The sequence below is a fragment of the Vollenhovia emeryi genome, unplaced genomic scaffold (assembly GCF_000949405.1).
Source record: "Vollenhovia emeryi isolate VEMERY1.0 unplaced genomic scaffold, V.emery_V1.0 DF939162.1, whole genome shotgun sequence".
Classification (NCBI taxonomy): Eukaryota; Metazoa; Arthropoda; class Insecta; order Hymenoptera; family Formicidae; genus Vollenhovia; species Vollenhovia emeryi.
The window spans coordinates 1,045,927-1,069,115 of record NW_011967204.1 but is presented as its reverse complement, the minus strand read 5'-3'; the positions used below and the strand labels follow the sequence as shown (position 1 = coordinate 1,069,115).

General features: G+C 34.3%; 3 protein-coding genes across 4 annotated transcripts; 1 reads left to right on the top strand and 2 right to left on the bottom strand.

Annotated features, from left to right (window-relative positions):
* The first annotated feature begins 4,211 nt into the window (after positions 1-4,211).
* On the top strand, positions 4,212-8,148 carry LOC105564580. The gene is made up of 3 exons (XM_012017049.1): positions 4,212-4,806; positions 4,946-5,298; positions 5,455-8,148. The coding sequence occupies exon 3, from the start codon at positions 6,577-6,579 to the stop codon at positions 8,125-8,127; it is 1,551 nt and encodes a 516-aa protein (XP_011872439.1). The 5' UTR covers positions 4,212-4,806; positions 4,946-5,298; positions 5,455-6,576; the 3' UTR covers positions 8,128-8,148.
* Positions 8,149-8,337: 189 nt separating this feature from the next.
* Positions 8,338-18,617, bottom strand: LOC105564581. 2 transcript variants are annotated; one of them, XM_012017051.1, is made up of 24 exons: positions 18,027-18,617; positions 17,690-17,869; positions 15,579-16,075; positions 15,215-15,364; positions 14,902-15,081; positions 14,566-14,742; positions 14,220-14,393; positions 13,880-14,050; positions 13,527-13,709; positions 13,165-13,344; positions 12,834-13,004; positions 12,531-12,707; positions 12,155-12,334; positions 11,794-11,973; positions 11,457-11,636; positions 11,089-11,271; positions 10,751-10,930; positions 10,410-10,589; positions 10,010-10,192; positions 9,653-9,832; positions 9,299-9,478; positions 8,953-9,123; positions 8,597-8,776; positions 8,338-8,419 (listed from the first exon to the last, which is right to left on the bottom strand). In XM_012017051.1, the coding sequence occupies exons 3-24, from the start codon at positions 16,025-16,027 to the stop codon at positions 8,398-8,400; spliced, it is 4,011 nt and encodes a 1,336-aa protein (XP_011872441.1). In that variant the 5' UTR covers positions 16,028-16,075; positions 17,690-17,869; positions 18,027-18,617; the 3' UTR covers positions 8,338-8,397. The 2 variants fall into 2 exon arrangements, with proteins under 2 accessions (XP_011872441.1, XP_011872440.1); XM_012017050.1 differs by having other exon boundaries at positions 17,942-18,616.
* Positions 18,618-18,855: 238 nt separating this feature from the next.
* Positions 18,856-22,047, bottom strand: LOC105564579. Its single transcript, XM_012017048.1, has 9 exons — positions 21,989-22,047; positions 21,313-21,844; positions 20,982-21,125; positions 20,631-20,780; positions 20,306-20,485; positions 19,981-20,157; positions 19,633-19,812; positions 19,284-19,460; positions 18,856-19,049 (listed from the first exon to the last, which is right to left on the bottom strand). Exons 2-9 carry the CDS (start codon positions 21,756-21,758, stop codon positions 18,929-18,931), a joined length of 1,575 nt encoding a protein of 524 aa, XP_011872438.1. The 5' UTR covers positions 21,759-21,844; positions 21,989-22,047; the 3' UTR covers positions 18,856-18,928.
* Between the last annotated feature and the right edge of the window lie 1,142 nt (positions 22,048-23,189).

Genomic DNA, 23,189 nt, shown 5'->3' with positions numbered 1-23,189 from the left:
AAAATTCAGTCAAATGTCGACGAAACTTGGCATATCTGACTGGAAATCTTGTTCTTTCAAAGACAAAGAAATATTTTTTACCAAAGAAAACACACATTTGTAAGTTAATTTTAAATTGTGTATATTTATTAAAACAGGATGTAATTGGTTTATTAGTTAATATTATCTTAAACGCACGTAATAGTAGATTTTTATCAATTTTATTAACAACAAGCTGTAATATTTAATTCTACTAAGCACACTATAATAATTAGTCCTCTATTTATAAAATTAATTATAGTAATATCATTTATATAACGCATTTACAATATCTTATAACAATCAAATAGCTTATTTAAAACATTTTCCTTAACATAGGTTAAAGAAGATCAGAAATCCAAATAGTTGCAATACATTTTTAAACGTGAATTGAAGAAGTTGCAAATTTCGTACATTTTCTTACCCAAATATATTTCTTTAATATATTTTGAACAAATTATTAAATTGTTTCTTTCATTACTTTACACGGAGAAAATATTCCCGATACTTTCTTTAATAACCTTTTCATGCACCTTTTTTCGAGTTCTAGAGAGACTAATTCGGAATTAAAAATCTTGCAATGCCCGAAAAAGATCGTGAAATAGATAGATCTAGAGTAAAAAGGAATTGTATGAATTCACTGACAATGAGAGTTCAATGTCATAAAATTCAGTAATTACCCGGTAATGAAATTTCGGAAATTTATGGTGGCTCGTCACGCACTCCTTTCTGCATACGAGAAACGTTTGAATTTTACGGCGACTCCAGTTTACGGGCGCAGCACATTGGTTACGGATACGCGCATTCCCGCCTGGAATCGTCGAGAAAAATTATGCAGTCTAATCTTTTTTATACCATCGCAGTTTTGCCATAAAACCCGCGGAATACCGTATGCCATTGGATACGTGCAGAACCGAGTACGAGCGCATCGCTCGTTGATGCATTCTTTCGATTGCACGATGCATCATGAAACAGGCGTATGTTTCCACCGAGTTTGAACCAGTCTGTTGATAAAAATGGGATTGGTTAGTAGTAAATAAAGCGTAATTGTAAATATATTGGCGAAAGTCGAAACTATATATCAATATCAAGTCGACATTCTTATAAGAGTGCTACATAAAAATGTAACATATTTATATTTTAAGCATGTAGCTACTTAAAGATGTTTATATTAAATATTTATATTTTTTACCACATACTCACACGGACAATATATTCAAAGAAATATTGACAGAAATACATTGGTTTCATAAATAAAATCTTATCAAGAAACGATTGGAAACAATAAACGTATTCTAGCTGTTGTATATTCACGGATGTTTTCATGGAAAAGAATGTTTTTGTGCCGATTGACCTCAATGGCGTGGAAAATGAGATTTGTGAACAATAAAGATCTTCATTCCGTCGACAGAAAGTTTACAGTATTGTGCCGCATTTATTGCAGCAAATATTCAAAGGACGATGGAACCTTAACATTGAACCGAGCATTTTTATTGAAGTTAACTTCCCGTTAAGCTCGTTTATTGCAATCCGTTCCTACCATTTTATTGCAAGAGAAATTACAAATTTATAAAAGAAGACCTTACAAATGGAAAATGCACGAATTGGATCACACTTCATAAAAATCATCCTTTGAATTGTGCTGAAAAGCTTTCAGCTTTTTCTTTTATTTTTACCATATATCAAGCTATCATCTTTCGTAATAAAATATTAACAATAGCTCTGTAATTCCGCAGGCATAATAATATTATTCTACATGTTGTCACGCATATAATGCTTCAAAGCTCTGCAGGTAGAAACACAAGTTTAATGTGCAGTTAATGTCAACTCCCTGCAATACATACTGATCAAAGGACCCCGCACATTTCTTATGGAAATTGGCTTTCGATTAAATGTGTTGAAATTGATATACGTTACTCTTCTTGCCTTACTGATAAAAAGCGTCAATGGGCACAACCACATAAAAGCAATAGTTTGGGTGCCACGAAACTTTACAGCTGAAAATATTAGAATTTGTAGGTAAACGGATATAGAGTTTAGAAATTTATTTTTGTTTAACAATAAGTGATTTGTAATTTTTTTTCATGCGGATTCGCTCGTAAAATTTAGATATAAAATAATTCTTTTAAAATGAAAATTATTTTTTAAAATAATTTTTTCAAAATATAAATTATGGCGTCCTTTGTTTCATAAACCACAGGCGTATACAATAATACAAAAATATAGAGATATATTCTAAATCTACTTGACGAGATCTTTTATTTGAGCCATTAATCAATACAGATTACCATAAAACGTTTTTTTACCTTTGGTAGGCAAACTAAGGCCCATATAAAACAATCTTACCATTAACATTTTTTTAAATAAAAAATTGTAGGAAATAATTGCGAATCAAAATCGCTCTTATCATGTCATTGTCAGTAAATCATAGATATAATAAATGACTGATAGTAAGAACAAATTAGTGCTATCTTCCGCGATCTTGACACTGGCAAGCGAATCCACATGAAACATTACAAATTACCTTATTGTTAAACCAAAATAAGTTCTTCTAAACTTCAAATCTTCTTTACCTTCAAATCCTAATAGTTTCAGCTTTCTTTGAAATTCCGTGACGTCCAACCTATTGTTTTAGAAGATTGTGCTTATTGATACTTTTTATCAGTAAAGTAGGCAAAGCAACATACTTCAATTTCAACAAATTTAACCGAAAGCCAATTTCCATAAAAAATGTGGGGATCCTCCGCTGGCAGACTGCTAACATTTTGCTTGCTGGGTATTACTGACATTTTACTTGTTGAGTAATGCATACCATTAAAACATGTTTTAGTAATTTAAAGATATACGCATGCTAATTAAAATATTATAATTTTTGAAATTACATTTTCCTTATTAAATACGTATACATATGTACAATACATATGTATAATGGCAGAGAGAAACCTGAGAGCGGCCACCGGAAGTCTACCAGAAACAGATGCGCTCCCTGACAAAGTGGACGTCAACTACGTCCGTTCACTCGGTAACGGTACACAAACTACGGTTCATGTCCACACTTCTCAGATGGATATGAGAGTCAGAGGAGATAAATAAGTGAATCAATCTGTTGTTCTAAATAATACAAAGTCAGACCAATTGATTGATTCACTTGTTTATCTCATCTGACTCTCATAACCATCTGAAAAGTTTGGACATGAACTATAGCTTGTGTACATACCGTTACCGAATTAACGGACGTAGTTGACATCCACTTTGCCAGGGGGTGCGTCTGTTTCTGAGCTAGTAGACTTCCGGTGGCCGCTCTCAAGTTTTTTCTGATAATAGTTAAATGTTGGATAATCACTACCATGAGCCAGTACTAGTGAATCCCTAGTGTGCCAAGTGAAAACTCGGATAAAAATAGGTTTTCTTAACTTTCTATCGTCGCTAAAGCTATTGGGGAGAATATTAAAATTGTATACATATAAATTATAAAATAGATATTAAGAATATAACAGCTTCTAATAAAGTAATTAAAAAGTAACAGAGACTTGCCACTGCCTAAAATTCTTTGGAAAATGAATAAATGTGTTCAGAACTACACGAGAAATAGTTTAGAACTCGTAGAACTATCGAAAATCCGTCAGCGTCTTAGTGTTATGATAAATACATCTTTCTTTTCTATCGGCTGTTTTTGTATAAAATCAACAGAACTACTATTAAAAAGTATCAAGAACTACAGAACTCGACTGCATGCGATAAGAACTCCATTTTATTCTTGATCTGCTGGGAAATGATATGCCAACTTCACAGACATCATCAGAAATGTCGGAATGCCTGTGAAGTTGGCATATCATTTCCCAGCAGATCAAAAATAAAATGGAGTTCTTATCGCATGCAGTCGAGTTCTGTAGTTCTTGATACTTTTTAATAATAGTTCGGTTGATTAAAACCAAAAAACAGTCGATCGAAAAAATGATCTGCTAACTTCCCGTAGCAGATCACTTTCTAGCAGATCCAAAATTAAAGGGAGTTCTTGTCGCATGCAGTCGAGTTCCATAGTTCCTGATACTTTTTAATAATAGTTCCGGCGATTTTATACAAAAACAGCCGATAGAAAAAATGATGTATTTATCATAAGACTAAGACGCTGACGGATTTTCGATAGTTCTACGGGTTCTAAACTATTTCTCGTGTAGTTCTGAACACATTTATTCATTTTTCAAAGAATTTTAGGCAGTGGCAAGTCTCTGTTACTTTTTAATAATTCATAATCCCCGAAGAACACCTTTCTAAGCAGATAAGTGTGCTCTGCTGCTCGGAAAGTCGGGGTTCCGGTCCTTCTAAAATATTTCTCTTAGAGCTCTAAATATATATGTATATTCATTTTCCGAAGAGTTCTAGGCAGTGGCAAGTCTCTGTTACTTTTTAAAAATTCATAATCCCCGAAAAATCCATTTCTAAGCAGATAAGTGTGCTCTGCTGATCGGAAAGTCGGAGTTCCGGTCCTTCTAAAATATTTTTCGTATAGTTTTGAATATATTTATTCATTTTGTTCGCGGCGAATGAGCGGTCGTTTGTATTAGCCGGGTTACCGGCGGAACGGCGTTGCCGCCGCGCGGCGAAAGTGTTCGACGGCGCCGGCCGCGCGTGCGCGGCGCGCAAGTGTGCGAGCGGAAGCGAGTGCGGCGTGCGCGGTGCGAGTCGCCTCCTTCGCCAACTTTCCTTCCGGCTAGCGACAGTGCGGCAGTGCGATTCGGGAGAGAGGAGAGTGCGAAACGGAGGAGAGAACCGTTCGCAGTCAAGAGAGTAAGGCCCGGTCTACAATGAGTCGATAGTCGTTAGTCAGAAGTCGCAACTATATGTTGATTCTTTTCCTTTCTGGGTGGAAGAAAAAGGACCGACATATAGTTCCGACTTCTGACTAACGACTAACGACTCATTGTAGACCGGGCGTAACGGTCAAGGCACGGGTGGATGGACGAAGATCATCGGGAAGGCCCGTGGACCCGGTGGACCCTGCGACAGCTAGCCGGCCGTTGCGAGAGGGCGGTCGAGAGGACGGTGGAGAGTGCCCGCAGATCCTGCGCTATCCAGCCTACGAGCGCGGGAGGCTGAGCGACCATCGTCCACTACACAACGACGGTGGGACGGGGGGACCCTGCCCAGGCGATCTCGCTCGCCTTTGCCAGGCTTCTGCCCGGGAGATACAACGGATTCAGCCACCGGGAGAAGGCGAGCGCCCTGCGGCTCGTTCGACGGCGGATCCGACCGGCGCGGCGAATATCGGGAAGGACAAAGGTAATTATGGGGCGTCCGCGGGGGGTAGGGGTGACGACGGCCATTCGGGCCTTCCACCATTGTACCTCGCGTGCGCGCCGTCTCGCTGTCGTGGCGGGTGGGGAGTGCGGGACGTGCGTGGTACGCCGTCTCATCGCTCTATCTCTCTCTCTCTAGCCCGCGTTGCGGCTTTGGATCTTGGTTTGGGGGGACGGGGTGGCCGAGTGCGTCGCCTCGTCACTTTGCGGGCCGTGTTCCCGGGGTGGACGCGAGCCTCATCTCTGGCGTGTGGGGGTGCGGAGGGGCCAGCCGCATCACCCTCCCACAGCGTCGGCCGCGGATAAATACGCGGTTCGACGTACCTTCCGACGGGACAGCGGGACGACGGATGTTTCTTCGGGAAAGGGGGCGGTATCGATCTGTGACGACGCGCCGCCATTTCGGGCTTTCGTGGCCATTACGGTCTCGCGGAGAGACAGTTACCGCGCGTTGAGCCGGTTACCGGATGTACTTGCGACTATGTGATGTGATTGATGTGAATGGGCATGTATATGACGGGTTGCTGCCTGCGCCCGCTAATGCGGCGGGCCAGGTATTTGAGAATCAATAAAGTGAGCGCTTGCTCGGGCTTTTCCCTTGACTCGCAAGGGTTTTTATGCCTAAGCAAGTGGGTGTGTATCGCGGAAAATGGCATGTTGTAATTATGTGTTCCTTTCAAAGATTGCATCCCGCTTCCTTATCTACGAACCCACGGCTTTAATATTTATGAGACTTATGCGCGTACCGAATGTCCGAGGCGTTCCGATGATTCAAACTTCGGCTAGGGCTTCATCGAGATAGATGAAGCGATACAAACACAAATTTCTGGTGCCCCGGGTGAGGAAGGTGTGGGATGCATGTCTTCTCGTTCATGACATAGTACTGTTTCTCTGTACCGTTTTCAGCGCGTTTACGCACTTATTGTGAAACCTGAGGCGGTGTGAAGGAGAGCGATTGCGAGGGAGACAGTGTTGGTCGTCCCAGAGAGTGTATGCGGTGTGAGCATAACGCATTTGGAATACTGCTCGGAACTGTGTGGCGGTACGAGTTTCTGGACCAATTGCCATTCGAGGCTCGTCGACAACCATAAGTAGGTACAAACCCCGTTTTGTACCTACGTCGCGGACCTAAGCGATTCGGGTTGCGTGACGGACACTTGTCCGGGTGCCGTCTGCACTACCGTGAAAGGGTATTGTCGTGTTGTGAAATATACGCTGATCTTGTTCGGTGAATTTAATTGGCGATATCGAGTTGCTTACCATGGCGCCTCCTACGTTGAGGAAATGGGTCGCGTTACAGAACGTGCGTCTAAAGGAGATGCGTTTAATACAGGAACGCTTTCGCAGTAAAGATAGCGCTACTTTGAACAAAACTGTTATTCAATCGCGGTTGGAGAGCTTGAATGAGATCTGGGATAATGCGCGCAAGACACATTTGGAAATTTCAGCCAAAAAGGGGGCGGAAACGGATCCGTATATGGTGGACGATGTGTACGCTACGTTGCATGCCACTTACGAGGATGTGCGCGATTTATTGGTGACTTCGCGTGTGCCGTTCGAGGCCCGGGAGGAATCGGTTTCAAGTGTTCGACGGGTGGACACGGAGCCATCCGAGCCGGAGGCGGATGCGTCCGTGGTGCGTCTACCGCGAATACCGTTACCCACGTTCTCGGGGAAATACGAGGACTGGGAGAGCTTTTGCGACCTCTTTACCGCTCTGGTACACGAGGTGCCCAAGTTCGCGGACGTGACTAAGTTGCAATTTCTGAAATCGTGCTTGAAGGGTCCGGCTGCCGAGTTAATCAGGGATGTCAAAACGACAAACGCGAACTATGTTAGTACATGGTCAACGCTAAAGGCGAGATATCATAACCCACGTCTCATTCTTGCGAAATATCTTACGTCTTTGTTACAACTCCAACACTTAAAGAAGGAATCGGCGGTAGGCTTGCGTGCGTTTACCGACGAAGCGACGCGTATTGTTCGCGCGCTCACGAATATGAGGTTGCCGGTAATGCATTGGGATCAGTGGCTTGTCCACATTCTCGCGGAGAAATTAGATCCGGAGTCTCGGAGACTCTGGGAGGCTGAGCTCAGCGCGAAAGACCGGAAGGCTGCTTTGAGTATGGGATCGGCAGACTTTGATCTGTTGAAATACCTGCCTACCTTTGCAGACATAATAGATTTCCTGGAAAGGCGAGCACAGACGCTCAACATGTTGAGTTCGGAATCTCTAACGAGTAATAAGGGGGAGAAGAGAACAGCTCACGATAGTAAGCCTGTTAATAAAACACGGAAGGTCTTTCACGCTAGCACTTCCTCCTCGACGTCGGATAAAGCGAAATGTGTTGCTTGTTCGGGGACTCATCCCCTGATAAAATGTATTAGTTTTAAAGCGAAGTCTGCGAGTGACCGACGTGACTGTGTGCAACGTTCGGGCGCTTGCTACAACTGCTTAGGGAGGCATAGAGTTCGCGATTGCCAATCGAATAAACGTTGCGGTGCCCCCGGTTGTCAGCGGAAGCACCACACCCTTTTGCACCCGAAAGCGGCTGCCGTGCAGGCTGCTGAGGGTCGCGCTCCCCCGACTGAGAAGTCGGGGCGGGTCGACGTCGAAACGAAGCCAGTAATTGTTGGCGCTCACTCTGCCAGAGCCTCTCCCCTCACGGAGACTGTGTTGTTAGCAACTGCTCAGGTCGGAGCTTTGAATTCGAGTAAGGAGGTGATTAGAGTCCGCGCGTTATTGGATCAGGGCTCAGAGGCTTCTTTCGCGTCCGAGTCGGTGGCACAAATTCGGTATTTTAATACTTAGAGATTTTCTTCTTCCGTTGAATAATATTTCATTACGTTCATTTTACACTCATCAATATTTTACATGTTATTGGTAAATCTGCTTACTGATAATAACGTAAATGATAGCATAAATTTCATGTTTTATTATTATCCTGCAGTTGTATTGATCCCGTACATTGTTTGCATGTACATTGCATATACATTGCAAATGTATCGCACTATCTCCATTCTTATAGCATTTTTCCCATACTTGTGATCTTCTTCATAACTTCTTCAACTCATCTTTGTTTCATTTATCGCAAGATTTGCCGCTTATGGAAGAATAAATGCAGTAAAATGTAACTTACTTATTTTCAATAATAGTTGTATATTGAAAAAACTGACATGTATATTCGTAAATTTTCTTTAAATATAACTTTATCATGTGATGATGAATATATTTTTATATACTCATCAATATTTTAAATATGTCTTGTATGTATACTTACCGACAACATGCTAAGTGACTCCGTAAATTTGATTTTGGATCTCTTCCACTTATTGATAGAGATTTTCTACATAGCTTGCATATTGCCCTGTTTCCATCTTTATCAAATTTCTCCCATATTTCTAGTCTTATTGGTACTTTCTTCAACTCATCTTTACTTTGACCATGAAGATTTAAGCCGCTTATGAAAGATTAAAGGAAATAAAATGTACAATTAGTTATTTTGTACAATATTTGTATATTAACATTATATATTCACAAACTTTATTTCATTATTATTTTATCATGTACCTGTAATACTGAGACTATTATTACATACGCATCAATATTACAAATGTTTCTTGTATGTGTACTTACCGACAATGTCGTAAGTGCACCCGTAAATATATTGCTGGTTGTATATCACTTACTAACACTGTTCTTTTACATTGCTTGCATATTGCCCTGTTTCCATCTACATAAAACTTTTCCCATATTTGTGATCTTCTTCGTGACTTCTTCAATTCATCTTCATTTAGATTTAAGCAGCTTATAAAAGAATAAATAAAGTAAAATGTACAATTAGTTTTTTTAACAATAGTAGTATATTAACATTATATATTCACAAATTTTATTTCATTATTATTTTATCATGTACCTGTAATACTGAGACTATTATTACATACGCATCAATATTACAAATGTTCCTTGTATGTGTACTTACTGACATAATCGTAAGTGCTTCCGTAAATCTACTGCTGGTTGTGTATCACTTATTAACACTGTTCCTTTACATTGCTTGCATGTTGCCCTGTTTCCATCTACATGAAACTTTTCCCATATTTGTGGTTTTTTCCGTGACTTCTTCACCTTATCTTTATTTAGTTCAGTAATATTTGAGCTCCTTATGAAAGAATAAATGTATTAAAATGTACAATTAGTTACAATATTTTCTACAATAGTTGTATATTGACATTATCTACTCACAAACTTTCTTTAAATATTAATTTATCATGTAGTAATGAGTATATGTCACATATTCATCAACATTACAAACATTTCTTGTATGTATACTTACCGACAATGTTGTAAGTGGCTCCATAAATTTGATGCTGGTCGTGCACCACTTATTAACACTTTTTTTTTACATTGCTTGCATATCGCCCTGTTTCCCTCTTCAACAAACTTCAACCATATATGTGATCTCCTTCCTAACTTTTTTAACTTATCTTCATTTACTTTACCAATACTGTAACCGCTTAAGAAAGAATAAACGAAATGAAATGTACAATTAGTTATTCTCTACAATAGTTGTTAATTGACGTTACACATACATATAATCACCAATTTTCTTTAAATATTTATTTTATCATGTAATGTCGAATATATTATTGCATAATTATTAAGTACAAATTTTTCTTGTATGTGTACTTACCGACAATATTTTAAGTGGCTCCGCAAATTTGTTACGGGTTGTTTTTTATCACTTATTAACAGTGTTTTTTGACATTGTTTGCATACAGCATTGTCTCCATCTTCATCAAACTTCTCCCATATTACTGACCTTCTTCGTAATTTCTTTAACTCATCGTTATTTAGTTCACCAAGATTTAAGCCGCTTAGAAAAGAATCAAAGCAGTAAAATGTAAACGTACTTATTTTCTACAATAGTTGTATACGTATTATTGTAGAATATACATTATACGTCGACATTATATGTATATTCGCAAAGTTTCTTTACACATATTATTTTATCATGTAGTGATGAGTATATTATCATATATCACAAATGTATCATCAATATTACAAACGTTTTTGGATATACATATACTTACCGACAATATTGTAAGTGGATCCGTAAATTTGTTACTGGTTCTTTACAACTTAGTGAAAGTGTTTTTTTACATAGCTTGCATATAGCCTTGTCTCCCTCTTCATCAAACTTCTCCCATACTACTGATCTTCTTCGTAACTTCTTCAACTCATCTTCATTTAGTTCACTAAGATCTAAGCCGCTTATGAAAGAATAAATGCAATAAAATTCTGAATTAATTATTTTTGTACAAGAAATACATATTTCCAATGTATAATGTTCACTTTATCTTTAAATATTATTTTCTTATATTTATTTTATATTCTAATCAATATTTAAAATGTTATTCGTATAAGTACTTACCGACAATAACGTATATGGAAATGTAAACTTGATACTTCATGACCTGGCTTCAGTTTAATTGTTTTTGTACATTGTTTACATGTAGCACTGTTTCCATTATCATCGAACTTTTCCCATATTTTTGATCTTCTTCTTAACTTTCTCAGCTCATCTTTTGTTACGCCTTTAAGATTTACGCCGCTTAAGAAAAAAATAAAAGCAATAAACTATATAATTAGTTATTTTTTACTTTAACTACATATTTCCAATGTATATGGTTATCAATTTCTTGAATATTATATTATTGCACTTATTTTATACACGTCAATATTTCAAATATTATTCATATATGTACTTACCGACAATAATTTAAATGATGATGTAAACTTGCTACTTGTTTTTTAGGCTGCAGTTTAATTGTTTTTGTACATTGTTTGCATGTCGCAGTGTCTCCATTATCTTCGAATTTTTCCCACGTTTGTGATTTTCTCCTTGGTAATTTCTTCAACTTATATTTACTCAGTTCATAAAAATTGGAGCCACTTATGTAAGAATAAATGCAATAAAATACACAATTAATTATTTTTATACAGAAACTACATACTTCCAGTTTATAATATTTATTCTTTCCTTTAATATTATTTAAATATTATTGTTTAAATATTATTTTCTGATATTATTGCATATTTGCATCAATACTTCAAATGTTATTCGTATATGTACTTACCGACAATTACGTAAATGATAATGGAAACTCATTAATTCTCGATTTGGCTTTACTTTAATTGTTTTTGTACATTGTTTGCATGTAGCACTGTCTCCATTAATATCAAACTTTCCCCACACTTGTGATCTTCTTCGTAATTTCTTCAACTCATCTTTACTTAGATCATTAAGATTTACGCCGCTTACGAAAAATAAATGCATTAAAATACATAATTTATTACTTCATACAGAACTACATATTTGCAGAGCATAATGTTCACTCATTCTTTAAATATTATTTTTTATATTTATTTGACATACTCATCAATATTTCAGATGTTATTCGTATGTATACTTACCGACAAGCATGAAAATGATAATATAAATATGATATTTCTTGATTTGGCTTCAATTTAATTGTTTTTGTACATTGTTTGCATGTAGCAATGTCTCCATTATCATAAAACTTTTCCCATATCTTCGATGTTCTTCGTGACTTCTTCAACTCATCTTTGCTTGCATCATTAAGATTTGAGCCGCTTAGGAAACAATTAATGAAATAAAATATATATTTATTAATTCTTTTACAATAACTACATATTTCTAATGTCTATGGTTATCTTCTCCTTAAATATTATTTGATTATATGTATGTATTTATTTTATACTTATCAATATTTCAAATATTATAATTTTATATATTATTCATATACGTACTTACCGACAATAATGTAAATGAAGATGTAAACTTGCTGCTTTATTCTTAGGCTGCATTTTAATTGTTTTTGTACATTGTTTGCATGTTGCGCGGTCTCCGTTTTCATCGAACTTTTCCCATATTTGTGATTTCCTTCGTAACTTCTTTAACTCATCTTCACTTAGGTCATTAAGATTTAAGCCCCTTATGAAAGAATATAAGTAATGAAATGTCAAATTATATTTATACAATTACTTCATTTTTCCAATTGTACACATATATGTATACGCCCTTTCCTTTAATATCATTTAAGGCACTGTGGGCTGCCCTTCGGCAAGCGTGCGCCTGACTGGCCGTAACACTCATCAGTATTTCCACTTTTATCTGTTTGTGTACTCACCGGCAACAAGACAAATGTTGACGTAACTTGCTTGAATAATTAGAACCCAATTTTATAGGTTTTTTACATTGCTTGCATATTGCCATGTTATCTTCTTTATCAAACTTCTCCCATATTTCTCCTTTTCGTAATTTTTTCATCCCAACTTTATTTTGTTCATCTAGATTTAAACCGCTTCTAAAAGAATAAATGTGGTAAAATGTAAAGTTCATAAACTTTTTAAAATATTATTTTACCATGTTATGATGAGTATATTATCACATACTCATCAAGATTACAAATGTGTCTTGTACGTGTACTTACCGACAATATTGTAAATGCCTCCGTAAATATGCTGCTGGTCGTGTATCACTTACTAACACTGTTCTTTTACATTGCTTGCATGTTGCCCTGTCTCCATATACATGAAACTTTTCCCATATTTGTGATTTTCTTCGTAACTTCTTCAACTCATCCTCATCTAGGTATAAGCCGCTTATGAAAGAATAAATGTACAATTAGTTATTTTCTACTACAACTGTATATTGACGTTATATATTCGTAAACTTTCTTTAAATATTAATTTATCACGTAATGATGAGAATATTATTACACATACATCAATATTACAAATATTTCTTGTATGTGTACTTACCGACAAAATTTTAAGTGTTGCCGTAAACTTACTAATGGCTGTTTATCATTTATTGTCAGTGATTTTTTACATTGTTTGCATATAGCCGTGTCTCCCTCTTCATCAAACTTCTCCCATACTACTGATCTTCTTTGTAGCTTCTTCAACTCATCTTCACTTAGCTCATTGAGATTTACACCGCTTATGTAAGAATAAATACAGTAAAGTGTACAATTAGGTATTTTCTACAACAGCTGTTATTCACCTCTTATTCATACGTTGTATATTCACAAACTTTCTTTAAATATTAATTTATCATGTAATGATGAGTATATTATCACATACCCATCAATATTACAAATACTTCTAGAATGTGTACTTACCTACAACATTTTAAGTGTCTCCGCAAATTTAGTATTGCTTGTTTACCACTTATTGACAGTGTTTTTTTACATTGTTTGCATGTAGCCCTGTTTTCCTCTTCATCGAACTTCTCCCATATTAGTGATCTTCTTTGTGATTTCTTGAACGTATCTACCTTTGGTGCATCAAGATTGAAGCCGCTTCTGAAAGAATAAATGCAGTAAATGTAAATTTACTTATTTTCTAAAATGGATGTATATTCACCTTGTGTAAATATTCACAAACTTTTATTTAAATATTAATTTGTCATATAATGATAAGTATATTATTACATACTCATCAAAACAACAAATATTTTTGTATGTGTGCTTACCGACAATAGTTTAAGTGCCTCCGTAAATATGTAGTTGGTTGTGTTTCATTTATGGACACTGTTCTTTTACATTGCTTGCATATCGTCTTGTTTCCTTCTTCATCAAACTTCTCCCATATTACTGATCTTCTTCGTAACTTCTTCATCTCATCTTTGGTTATATTTAAACCGCTTATGGAAAAATTAATGCAGTAAAATGTACACTCAGTTATTTTCAATACTAATTCTATACTGATATTATGTATTCACAAACTTTATTTAAATATTAATTTATTGTGTAACGGTAAGTATATTATCATATACTCATCTAAATTACAAATGTTGTTGTATGTGTACTTACCGACAATTTTTTAAGTGCATTCGTAAATATATAGTTGGATGTGTTTTGTTTATGGACACTGTTCTTTTACATTGCTTGCATATTGCCATGTTTCCCTCTTCGTCAAACTTTTCCCATATTAATGATCTTCTTCGCAACTTTTTCAACTCATCTTCAGTTGTATTTAAGCCGCTTCTGAAAGAATAAATGCAGTAAAATGTAAACTTAGATATTTTCACTAATAGTTGTATAATGACATTATGTATTCACAAACTTTCTTTATTCAATATCATTTTATTATGTAATAATGAGTATATTGTCACATACTCATCAATATTCCAAATGTTTCTTGTATGTTTATACTTACCGACAATATTTTAAGTGACTTCGTAAATATGATATTGGTCGTGTACCACTTATTACCAGGTTTCTTTTACATTGCTTGCATGTCGCACCGTCTCCATTACAATCAAACTTTTCCCATATGTGTGATCTTCGTAAATTCTTTAATTTACCTATACTTAGGTTGTCAATATATGAGTAGCTTATGAAAGAATAAATGGAATAAAAATTGTTATTTTTTACAATAAGTCCATAAGTAACAGTAACTGTTATATGTATATTTACACTTCCCTTAATTATTATAATATTATATTTACTTTGTTATATCAATATTATAAATGTTTCTACGATTTATACATACCGACATTGAAGTAAGTGTTCACTTAAATCTGTTGTAGCAGTGTCACTGTTTATTGTTATTGTTCCTTTACATTTTCTGCATGTTGCTTTGTTGTCAGTCACCTCGTATTTGTTCCATATGCGTGATCTTCTTTGCATCTCTTTTAACTTACATTTGTCCAGGTGGTAATTTTTAAAATAACTTATGAGAGGATAGACAAAATGTAAAAAAAATTTTTAAGGTAACTCATATTGCTAAGACACTTTGCGTAAATGCTTATTTCACGATTATATATTTTGCAGTTACCAATATTTCAAATATTTCTCATACTCACCGACAATAAAGTATTAAATGTTGTGTTAATTCTATTCTAGGATATTGACTATTTATTGATATTGTTCTCTTACATTCCTTGCATGTAGCCTTGTTTTCCATCACATTGAACTTGTCCCATAGGTGTGATATTTTTCGTACCTTGTTTAACCTACATTAATCCGAGTGATAATTTTTAACGGTCTTGTAAAAAAACACAATGTAAAATAAATAAAATGTAAAAGTATTTTATTCACAATAACTTCTCTCTCTTTGTACACTGTGATTGTATATTCACACATTTCGTACCATACATATAATTTCATCGTTATGCTTATTGTAAACTCATTGATATTTTTTATTTTCTCATATATGTATATACTTACCGACAATGACGTAGGTGAACATTTAAATTTTTCGTAGGTATTTTACTATTTATTTTTATTGCTGTTTTACATTGTTTGCATATTGCCTTGTCGTCTGTTTTATCGTATTTTTCCCATATACGTGATCTTCTTCTCTTCATTAAATTATATTTATCCGAATGAATAGTTCTTAAATGAATTATTAAAATATGTACACCATAAATGGCAAGGTTACTTTTTCGTCTACAATGATTACATGTTGCTGTTAGACATGTTATTTTATAATTTTGCTGTATGATTTCACGTTCTGGATGCCCATCTAATTCTGTTATTTCATGATCTTCATATAAGTGATATTTTAAGATTTGCAGTCTGTTCTGATTAGAAAAAATTTCATCACAACGGTTACACTTTACTGTATTAGGACATTCTTGTGTGTAATGTTTCCGTAGCCATTCTTCAACTTCCATTTTAAACGTTTTATGTTATAACGTGTTCGATACTAAGCGTGACAACTGCTGCAATAAGTTGAAAAAGCATTTGTGAAATTGGACGCGGAATGACGAAAAAGGTATGATTCCTAATTGAAATGTAGGATACGTCGAAAAGAAAACCAAATTAAGAAATACTATGGAAATGCGAATAAACTAATAGTCAACATGCTTCGAAATGTTTTAAAATAAAAAATACTTAAGCTTTTAAAGACATAGTAATGCAGAAAATAGCTTTCCATTCTATCTCATTCTATCCGTTTCAACTATTTCATACCTTTCCATCCATTCCATCTATTCCATCCATTCCATTCCATTATTTTATGCATCCATGATAAAAAAAAGTAATTTATTCCACGAAGTGCATGCATTATAGAGTTATGTATCGCGAGTATTGTATTATTTCCGCGTTATTCATGATTGGAGGTTTCGAGAATCACTGACTGTACGATGTTGCTTGAAGACAATTTCTTTTTTATTGAAAAAAAAATGGTAAGAATATATTTCCCAATAAAAAGTATTTTTGACGTATTTAAATATAAATTTAATAAATGCTTAGAAGCATCAAATGTTAAATTTATTTATTAATTCAAGGATAGATTACTCCAACCAATAAGCTGTATTTCAAAAAGACAAATAATCGGCGCACAGTTAAGATTTGTGTAAAGTAGCATCAGATAAACAAATAATAGCAATAAATGCTGATAGAATCGATACAATCCTGTTTACCTGCCATACCAAGCTCTATTATAAGGAGTATGGAATAATAAAGGTGTATAATAACAATAATATAAAAGTTAACAAATTCTGGTTTTTATTCTCTCTTATCTGCAGGATGCAAAACAATTCAACAAACAAGCATAACAAAGAGCCAAACTTTTAAACCTCTACATTGAACAAAAAGTTTTCAAAATATATATTCCAAGTCTGAACGATAATAAATATTGTAACACACAACAGCTTGATCGTATAAGACTAAAGCATCTTGAATAAGTTAGATCACAATTCCAATAACTAAAATATTCGATATCTGTAATTACAAAATACATGCCTTCTTATATATTGTAACTTCACATGTACACTCGCAGACAGAACAGTTAAAATACTTCTCACTCCTTGATTTCAGGAAAGTATCAAAATCGAAAGAAGAGAATAGAATGTTTCAACGTTTCAAACTTACTTCAGATTCTTTTCAAGTAGCAATACAAACTAAATTGTTTTCGTAGACTACCGAGTCATCCTCATAGTAATATAGAGGCAAAGAATAAAAACACATCCGAACATTCTTGAGTTTTAATTTGAACTGCAGAACTGCACTCACTTGTCTACAAAAACTTCTTTTGTATTGTTACTTGAAATGGACCTGAAGTAAGGTCACGTTGTAACTAATTTAATAAAATTTGCCAGTTGGGCTGACAACCAGCTTACCTTGTTTAATTCTTAATTATCACTGGCAACTATAAATGACATTGTTCTTTCGTTAGAATGTTTCATTTGGAGAATTTCGAAATTTTAGTGGTTATCCGAATATACATATTGTTTTTACATTGTTCTGTCTGCCGTTATACAAGTGTCCAAAAGTAGAAATTCCAAATAAAATTAACTAAATGTATTTAAAAATATGTCTAATTATTCAGTTACCTCTCTTAGAATTTAAATTTCCATAATTGGGATATAACCCTCTTTCAGTACTTTATGTTAAATATAATTATTAGTTTTGAATATGGATGGCTAGATTTTTCGCTGATTGTTTGTTTGGAACCAACACAGTTTCTTTTCCGCCTGTCAAATTGCTCTCTAGGAATGCCAGTATAACAGCACCTAAGTACACAGCACAGATCAATATATATTTATGCTACACATACCTATATTACACATAAAAATAAGACGTACTGTTTGCGGAGTTAACATACAATTGATTGCTTCATAAAATTTCGTATTTTCGAATTTAAGCTTTACTAATCTTTTATAACCTTACCCTGGTAAACGGAATGAAACGTCTGAGGACTAGAGTGTATAACGAATGGAAGTTACAAATATGGGGCAGTTACAGAAAACGACCCGAGCGAACTCTGTTGGTTATACATGGACTTTGCATTTGAAATTTTAAGAATCAATTGTAATAAGATTATCTTTTCTACATATCACAACTGTTTTCTCATTCTATTTTTCACATGTATGTACTCTAACAGCAGTAACAGCATAGTATAATTAGTATGTTCACTCTCTGTCGGCCCTTTGGTCATTTCAGTCTCGATCTCGTGCATGGTATTCCACCATGTCTTTGTGTGAAACCAGGCGGAGAGCCCGCGCATGCGTGCGTACGTACAATACGTGCATGCGTGCGAGCGGGTATGATTGGGGGAGGGGATTACTTAACACCTTGTATACAGGTACTATGCTAACAGTAGACATAAATTTTTCGGAAACCAATATGAATATTTAATGGGCTTGAATACCTGATTTCTTTTCTGTCATCTCCAAGTTACTTTGTATCATTGTTGTAGAGATAATTTTTAGTGATAAAATTCATTGGTGATAAAAGTCATTATGACATTACATGCATCACAACCAAATAACAGAGTTTTTTCATTTCTGCTGCCAATCTACCCGCAGTTGTCTGCAAACATCAATTCCATTTCTGCATCCAATTTGCTATCAAAGGACGCAGCATATTGTTTTGCAGAATGTTTTGCCGACAAACTCTTGTTTAAATTTGTTAGAAAGCTTTTTTATACTTGTATTGGTATTCTGACGATATCATACAGGGTATGATATCGCCACCAAAATCCAGGCACAATAGGCAATTTGTTGCAACAAAATTTTATTCGTCAAAACGAAATTACAAAAGAAACGTCCCGTGGGGCGGGAAATTCAAATTTAAATTTGTCCTGTTTTTGGTGGCGGATCCTTGCATATCGCCTTGTTTTCCTCTACATCAAACTTCTGCCATATTACTGAGTTTCTTCGTAACTTCTTTAGCTCATCTTTATTCAGTCCACTAACAATAAGATTTAAGCCGGTTATGGAAGAATAAATGTAGTAAAACGTAAATTTACACATTTATTTATTTGTTTATTATGGAGTATTTACTTATTTTCAATAATAGTTGTATATTGACACATATTACATATTCATAAACTTTTTGAAATATAATTTTTTCATTTAATTCATTTGATTTCTATATTGTCACATACTCATAAATATTCTACATATTTCTTGTATGTATATTTACCGACACCATGTTAAGTGATTCCGGAAATTTGCTGATGGCTGCATACCATTTAGTGACAGAATTTTATTACACTTGCATGTCGCTCTGTTTCCAACTTCATCAAACTGCTTCGATACCTGTGATTGTTTTCGTAATTCTTTCAACTCATCTTTACTTAAATCATTAATATTGAAACCGCTTATGGAACAATAATTGCAATAAAATGTAAACCTTTCTTATCATCAATAATAGTTGTATATTGACATATACATATTCACAAACTTTCTTTAATTATAATTTTATTATGTGATGATGAATATATTGTCACATACTCATCAATATTCTAAATGTTTCTTGTATGAGTACTTACCGACAAGATGTTACGTGAGCCCGTAAATTTTCTAATGGTTTTCTACCACTTATTGACAGTGCCTTTTTACATTTCTGGCATATCGCCTTGTTTCCATCTACATCAAACTTCTTCCATATTTCTGATCTTTTACATAACTTCTTTAACGCATCTTTATTCAGTTCACCAAGACTTAAGCGGCTTACGGAAGAATAAATGCAGTGAAATGTACCATTAGTTAATTTTAACAACAGTTGTATATTGACATTATATATTCACCAACTTTCGTTTAACATTACTTTCTCATATAATGATGAGAACGTTATTACATGCATTAATATTAAAACTGTTTCTTGTATGTGTACTTACCGACAATATTTTAAGTGACTCCGTAAACGTGCTATTGGTCGTGTACCACTTAGTTCCAGGTTTTTATAACATCGCTTGCATATCGCTCTGTCTCCATAATAAACAAACTTTTCCCAAGCGTGTGGTTTTCGAAAGTTCGTTAATGAGCCTATACTTAGGTCGTCAATATTTGAGTAGCTTATAAAAAAATTAATGCAGTCAAATTTCCTTTTAATAATTGCATAATTTACAGTAACTATTATATATTCACACTTTCTTTAAATGTTATAATAACATATTTATTTTTAATATCATTATTGTAAATGTTTCTGAGATGTGTGCTTACCGACATTGAAGTAAGTGTTCGCTTAAATTTGTTGCAGGAGTGTCACGGTTTATTGTTATTGCTTCTTTACATTTCCTGCATGTTGCTTTGGTGTTAGTTACCTCGTACTTGTCCCATATGCGTAATCTCCTTTGCATCTCTTTTAACTTACATTTGTCCAGGTAGTAATTATTAAAGTAACTTAAGAGTGGGCAGACAAAGAGAAAAATAATTTTGTTACTGTAACTCATATTGCTATGACATATGTACACTTTGCACAGCTGCATTATTTCACGATTATATATATTCTGCAGTTACCAATATTTCAAATGTTTCTCATACTTACTGACAATAAAGTATTAAATGTTGTGTTAATTCTACTCTCATATATTCACGATTTATTAATATTGTTCTTTTACATTCTTTGCATGTAGCCTTGTTTTCTATCACATTGAACTTGTCCCATAGGTGTGATATTTTTCGTCTCATCTTTAGCCTATATTAATCGGAGTAATCATTTTTAACGGTCTTGTAAAAACAGCACGATGTAAAGTAAATAAGATATAAAGTTATTTTGCTCACAATAACTTCTTTCTCTCGGTATTGTTATTATATATTCACACAGATTTACATATAATTTTATCCTTATGCTTACTGTATACTCATTAATATTTTATTTTCTCATACGTGTACTTACCGACAATGACGTAGATGAACATTTAAATTTTTCGTAGGTATTTTACTATTTACTTTTATTGTTCCTTTACATTCTTTGCACGTAACCTTGCTTTCTTTTACGTTAAACTTGTCCCATATGTGTGATATTTTTATCTTCTTGAACCTACATTAATCCGAGTGACAATGTTTAACGGTCTTGTAAAAAACACGATGCAAAATATATAAGATGTAAAATTATTTAATTTACAATAGCGTCTCTCTCTTTGTATTGTGTATACACACATTTCTCACATGTATTTTTATCCTTATGCTCACTGTATACTAATTACTATTTATTTTCTTATACTTGCCGACAACGATGTAGGTGAAGATATAAATTTCTTTGAGGTTTTTTACTATTTATTTTTATTATTCTTTTGCATTGTTTGCATATTGCCTTGTTGTCTGTTATATCGTACTTTGCCCATATACCTGACCTTCTCTTGTTTAAATTATATTTATCCGAATGAATAGTTCTTAAATGAATTATTAAAATATGTACACCATAAATGGCAAGGTTACTTTTTCCTTTACAATGATTACACGTTGCTGTTAGACATGTTATTTTAAAATTTTCCTGTATGATGTCACGTTCTGGATGCCCATCTAATTCTGTTATTCCATGTTTATCATATAAGTGGTATTTTAAGATTTGCAGTCTGTTATGATTAGGTAAAATTTCAAGACAACGGTTACACGTCACTGTATTAGGACCTTCTTGTGTGTAATATTTCCATATCCATTCTGCGAGTTCCATTGTTTTCGCTGATTGTTTGTTTGGAACCAACACAGTTTCTTTTCCGCCTGTCAAATTGCTCTCTGGGAATGCCCGTATAACAGCACCTATGTACACAATACAGATCAATGTGTTACTCACATGAAAATAAGAAATACTATTTGTAGAAATAACATAGCCCGGTATTCATAATCACATGGTATATTCAAGACGATCTTGAATATACCATGAATATTGAATCTTGAATATACCGATCAGACAATTAATTGCTTTATAAAGTTTCTTATTTTTTAATTTGAACTTGACTAACCTTTTATACTGTACCCAGATAAACGGAATGAAATGTCCGAGGTCTGGGGTTATATAATGAATGGAGATTACAAGTGTACGGCAGTTACAGAAAACGATCCCAGCGAACTCTGTTGGACATATGTGGACTTTGCATTTGAAATTTCGAAAATTAATCATAATGAGATTTACTTTTCTACATACCACAATTATTAGTTCATTCTATAGCTCACATGTAATCTAACAGTATAGAATATAGACATAAATTTTTTTAAAACCAATGTAAATATCTAACCGGCTTGAAATCTATGACTTCTTTATTTCTGTCATCCCCAAGTCACTTTTGTATTTGTGTAGAATACATTTTTAAATGGTAAATAAAGTAATTATAACATTACATATATATAGCGACCAAATAACAGAGTATATTCCATTTCTGCTGCCAATCTTCCTGTCCGCAGTTGTCAGCATAAACCCACATAAACCCACTGACGTCTTAAATATGTCTTTTAGACGTGCATGTTCTCTGGGAATTAACTCAGTTTCTGCCGCCAATTCCGCAGTTAAAAAGTAGACAGAATGTGCTTAATTTTGTGTTACCAATCTATTGTCTAAATTTGTTAGTAAGCTTCGTTATACTTTTATTGACAATATCATTACATCAGAGAGGACATAAAAATCTCTATTTCTATTAACAAAATTTCTAGTAGATAGTTGTGGCAAGATCTATCATGAAAAAATCATTTATTTCTAATATTTCTAATATCCTTAATTTGTAAGACATTTGTACTTTTATCTCAAACGCACCAATGCACCAAAAATCTTCATTTATCGCAAAAATGCATCGTGATAAAAATTCTAAACGGTTCTAAATTTTTTCAAAGAATAAATAATTTGAAAGAATAACCAAAGAGAGTACAAACAGTAACAAAGGCATTATTGTTGTTCCGCATATTGTTCTATTATAAAAAAAACCAAGTTACTATTAATTTTTCTCTTACTTACATGTAATTTGTAAGAAAATTATATTTTTTCAAACATAGTGCACCAAGAACCTTTATTTTCCAGAAAACTGCATAATAATAAAAAGTTGATACTATTTTAAACTTTTTTGAAGATAGAATACAATTTAAGCAGCACGAACTGTAGCAAGGACATTACCAT

Excerpts from the sequence above, each read along its gene's own strand:
- LOC105564580 (XM_012017049.1), top strand. The coding sequence starts at position 6,577 with ATGGCGCCTCCTACGTTGAGGAAATGGGTCGCGTTACAGAACGTGCGT.
- LOC105564581 (XM_012017051.1), bottom strand. The coding sequence starts at position 16,027 with ATGGAAGTTGAAGAATGGCTACGGAAACATTACACACAAGAATGTCCT. Across the intron at positions 11,637-11,793 it reads TATCATTTTCATGCTTGTCG|CGGCGTAAATCTTAATGATC; the intron begins GTAAGTATACAT and ends ATTTTTCGTAAG. Across the intron at positions 11,272-11,456 it reads TATCATTTACGTAATTGTCG|TGGCTCCAATTTTTATGAAC; the intron begins GTAAGTACATAT and ends TTCTTACATAAG.
- LOC105564579 (XM_012017048.1), bottom strand. The coding sequence starts at position 21,758 with ATGGAACTCGCAGAATGGATATGGAAATATTACACACAAGAAGGTCCT. Across the intron at positions 20,781-20,981 it reads GTTCATCTACGTCATTGTCG|GCTAAAGATGAGACGAAAAA; the intron begins GTAAGTACACGT and ends CGATTAATATAG. Across the intron at positions 20,158-20,305 it reads GAACACTTACTTCAATGTCG|CTACTCAAATATTGACGACC; the intron begins GTAAGCACACAT and ends TTTTTTTATAAG.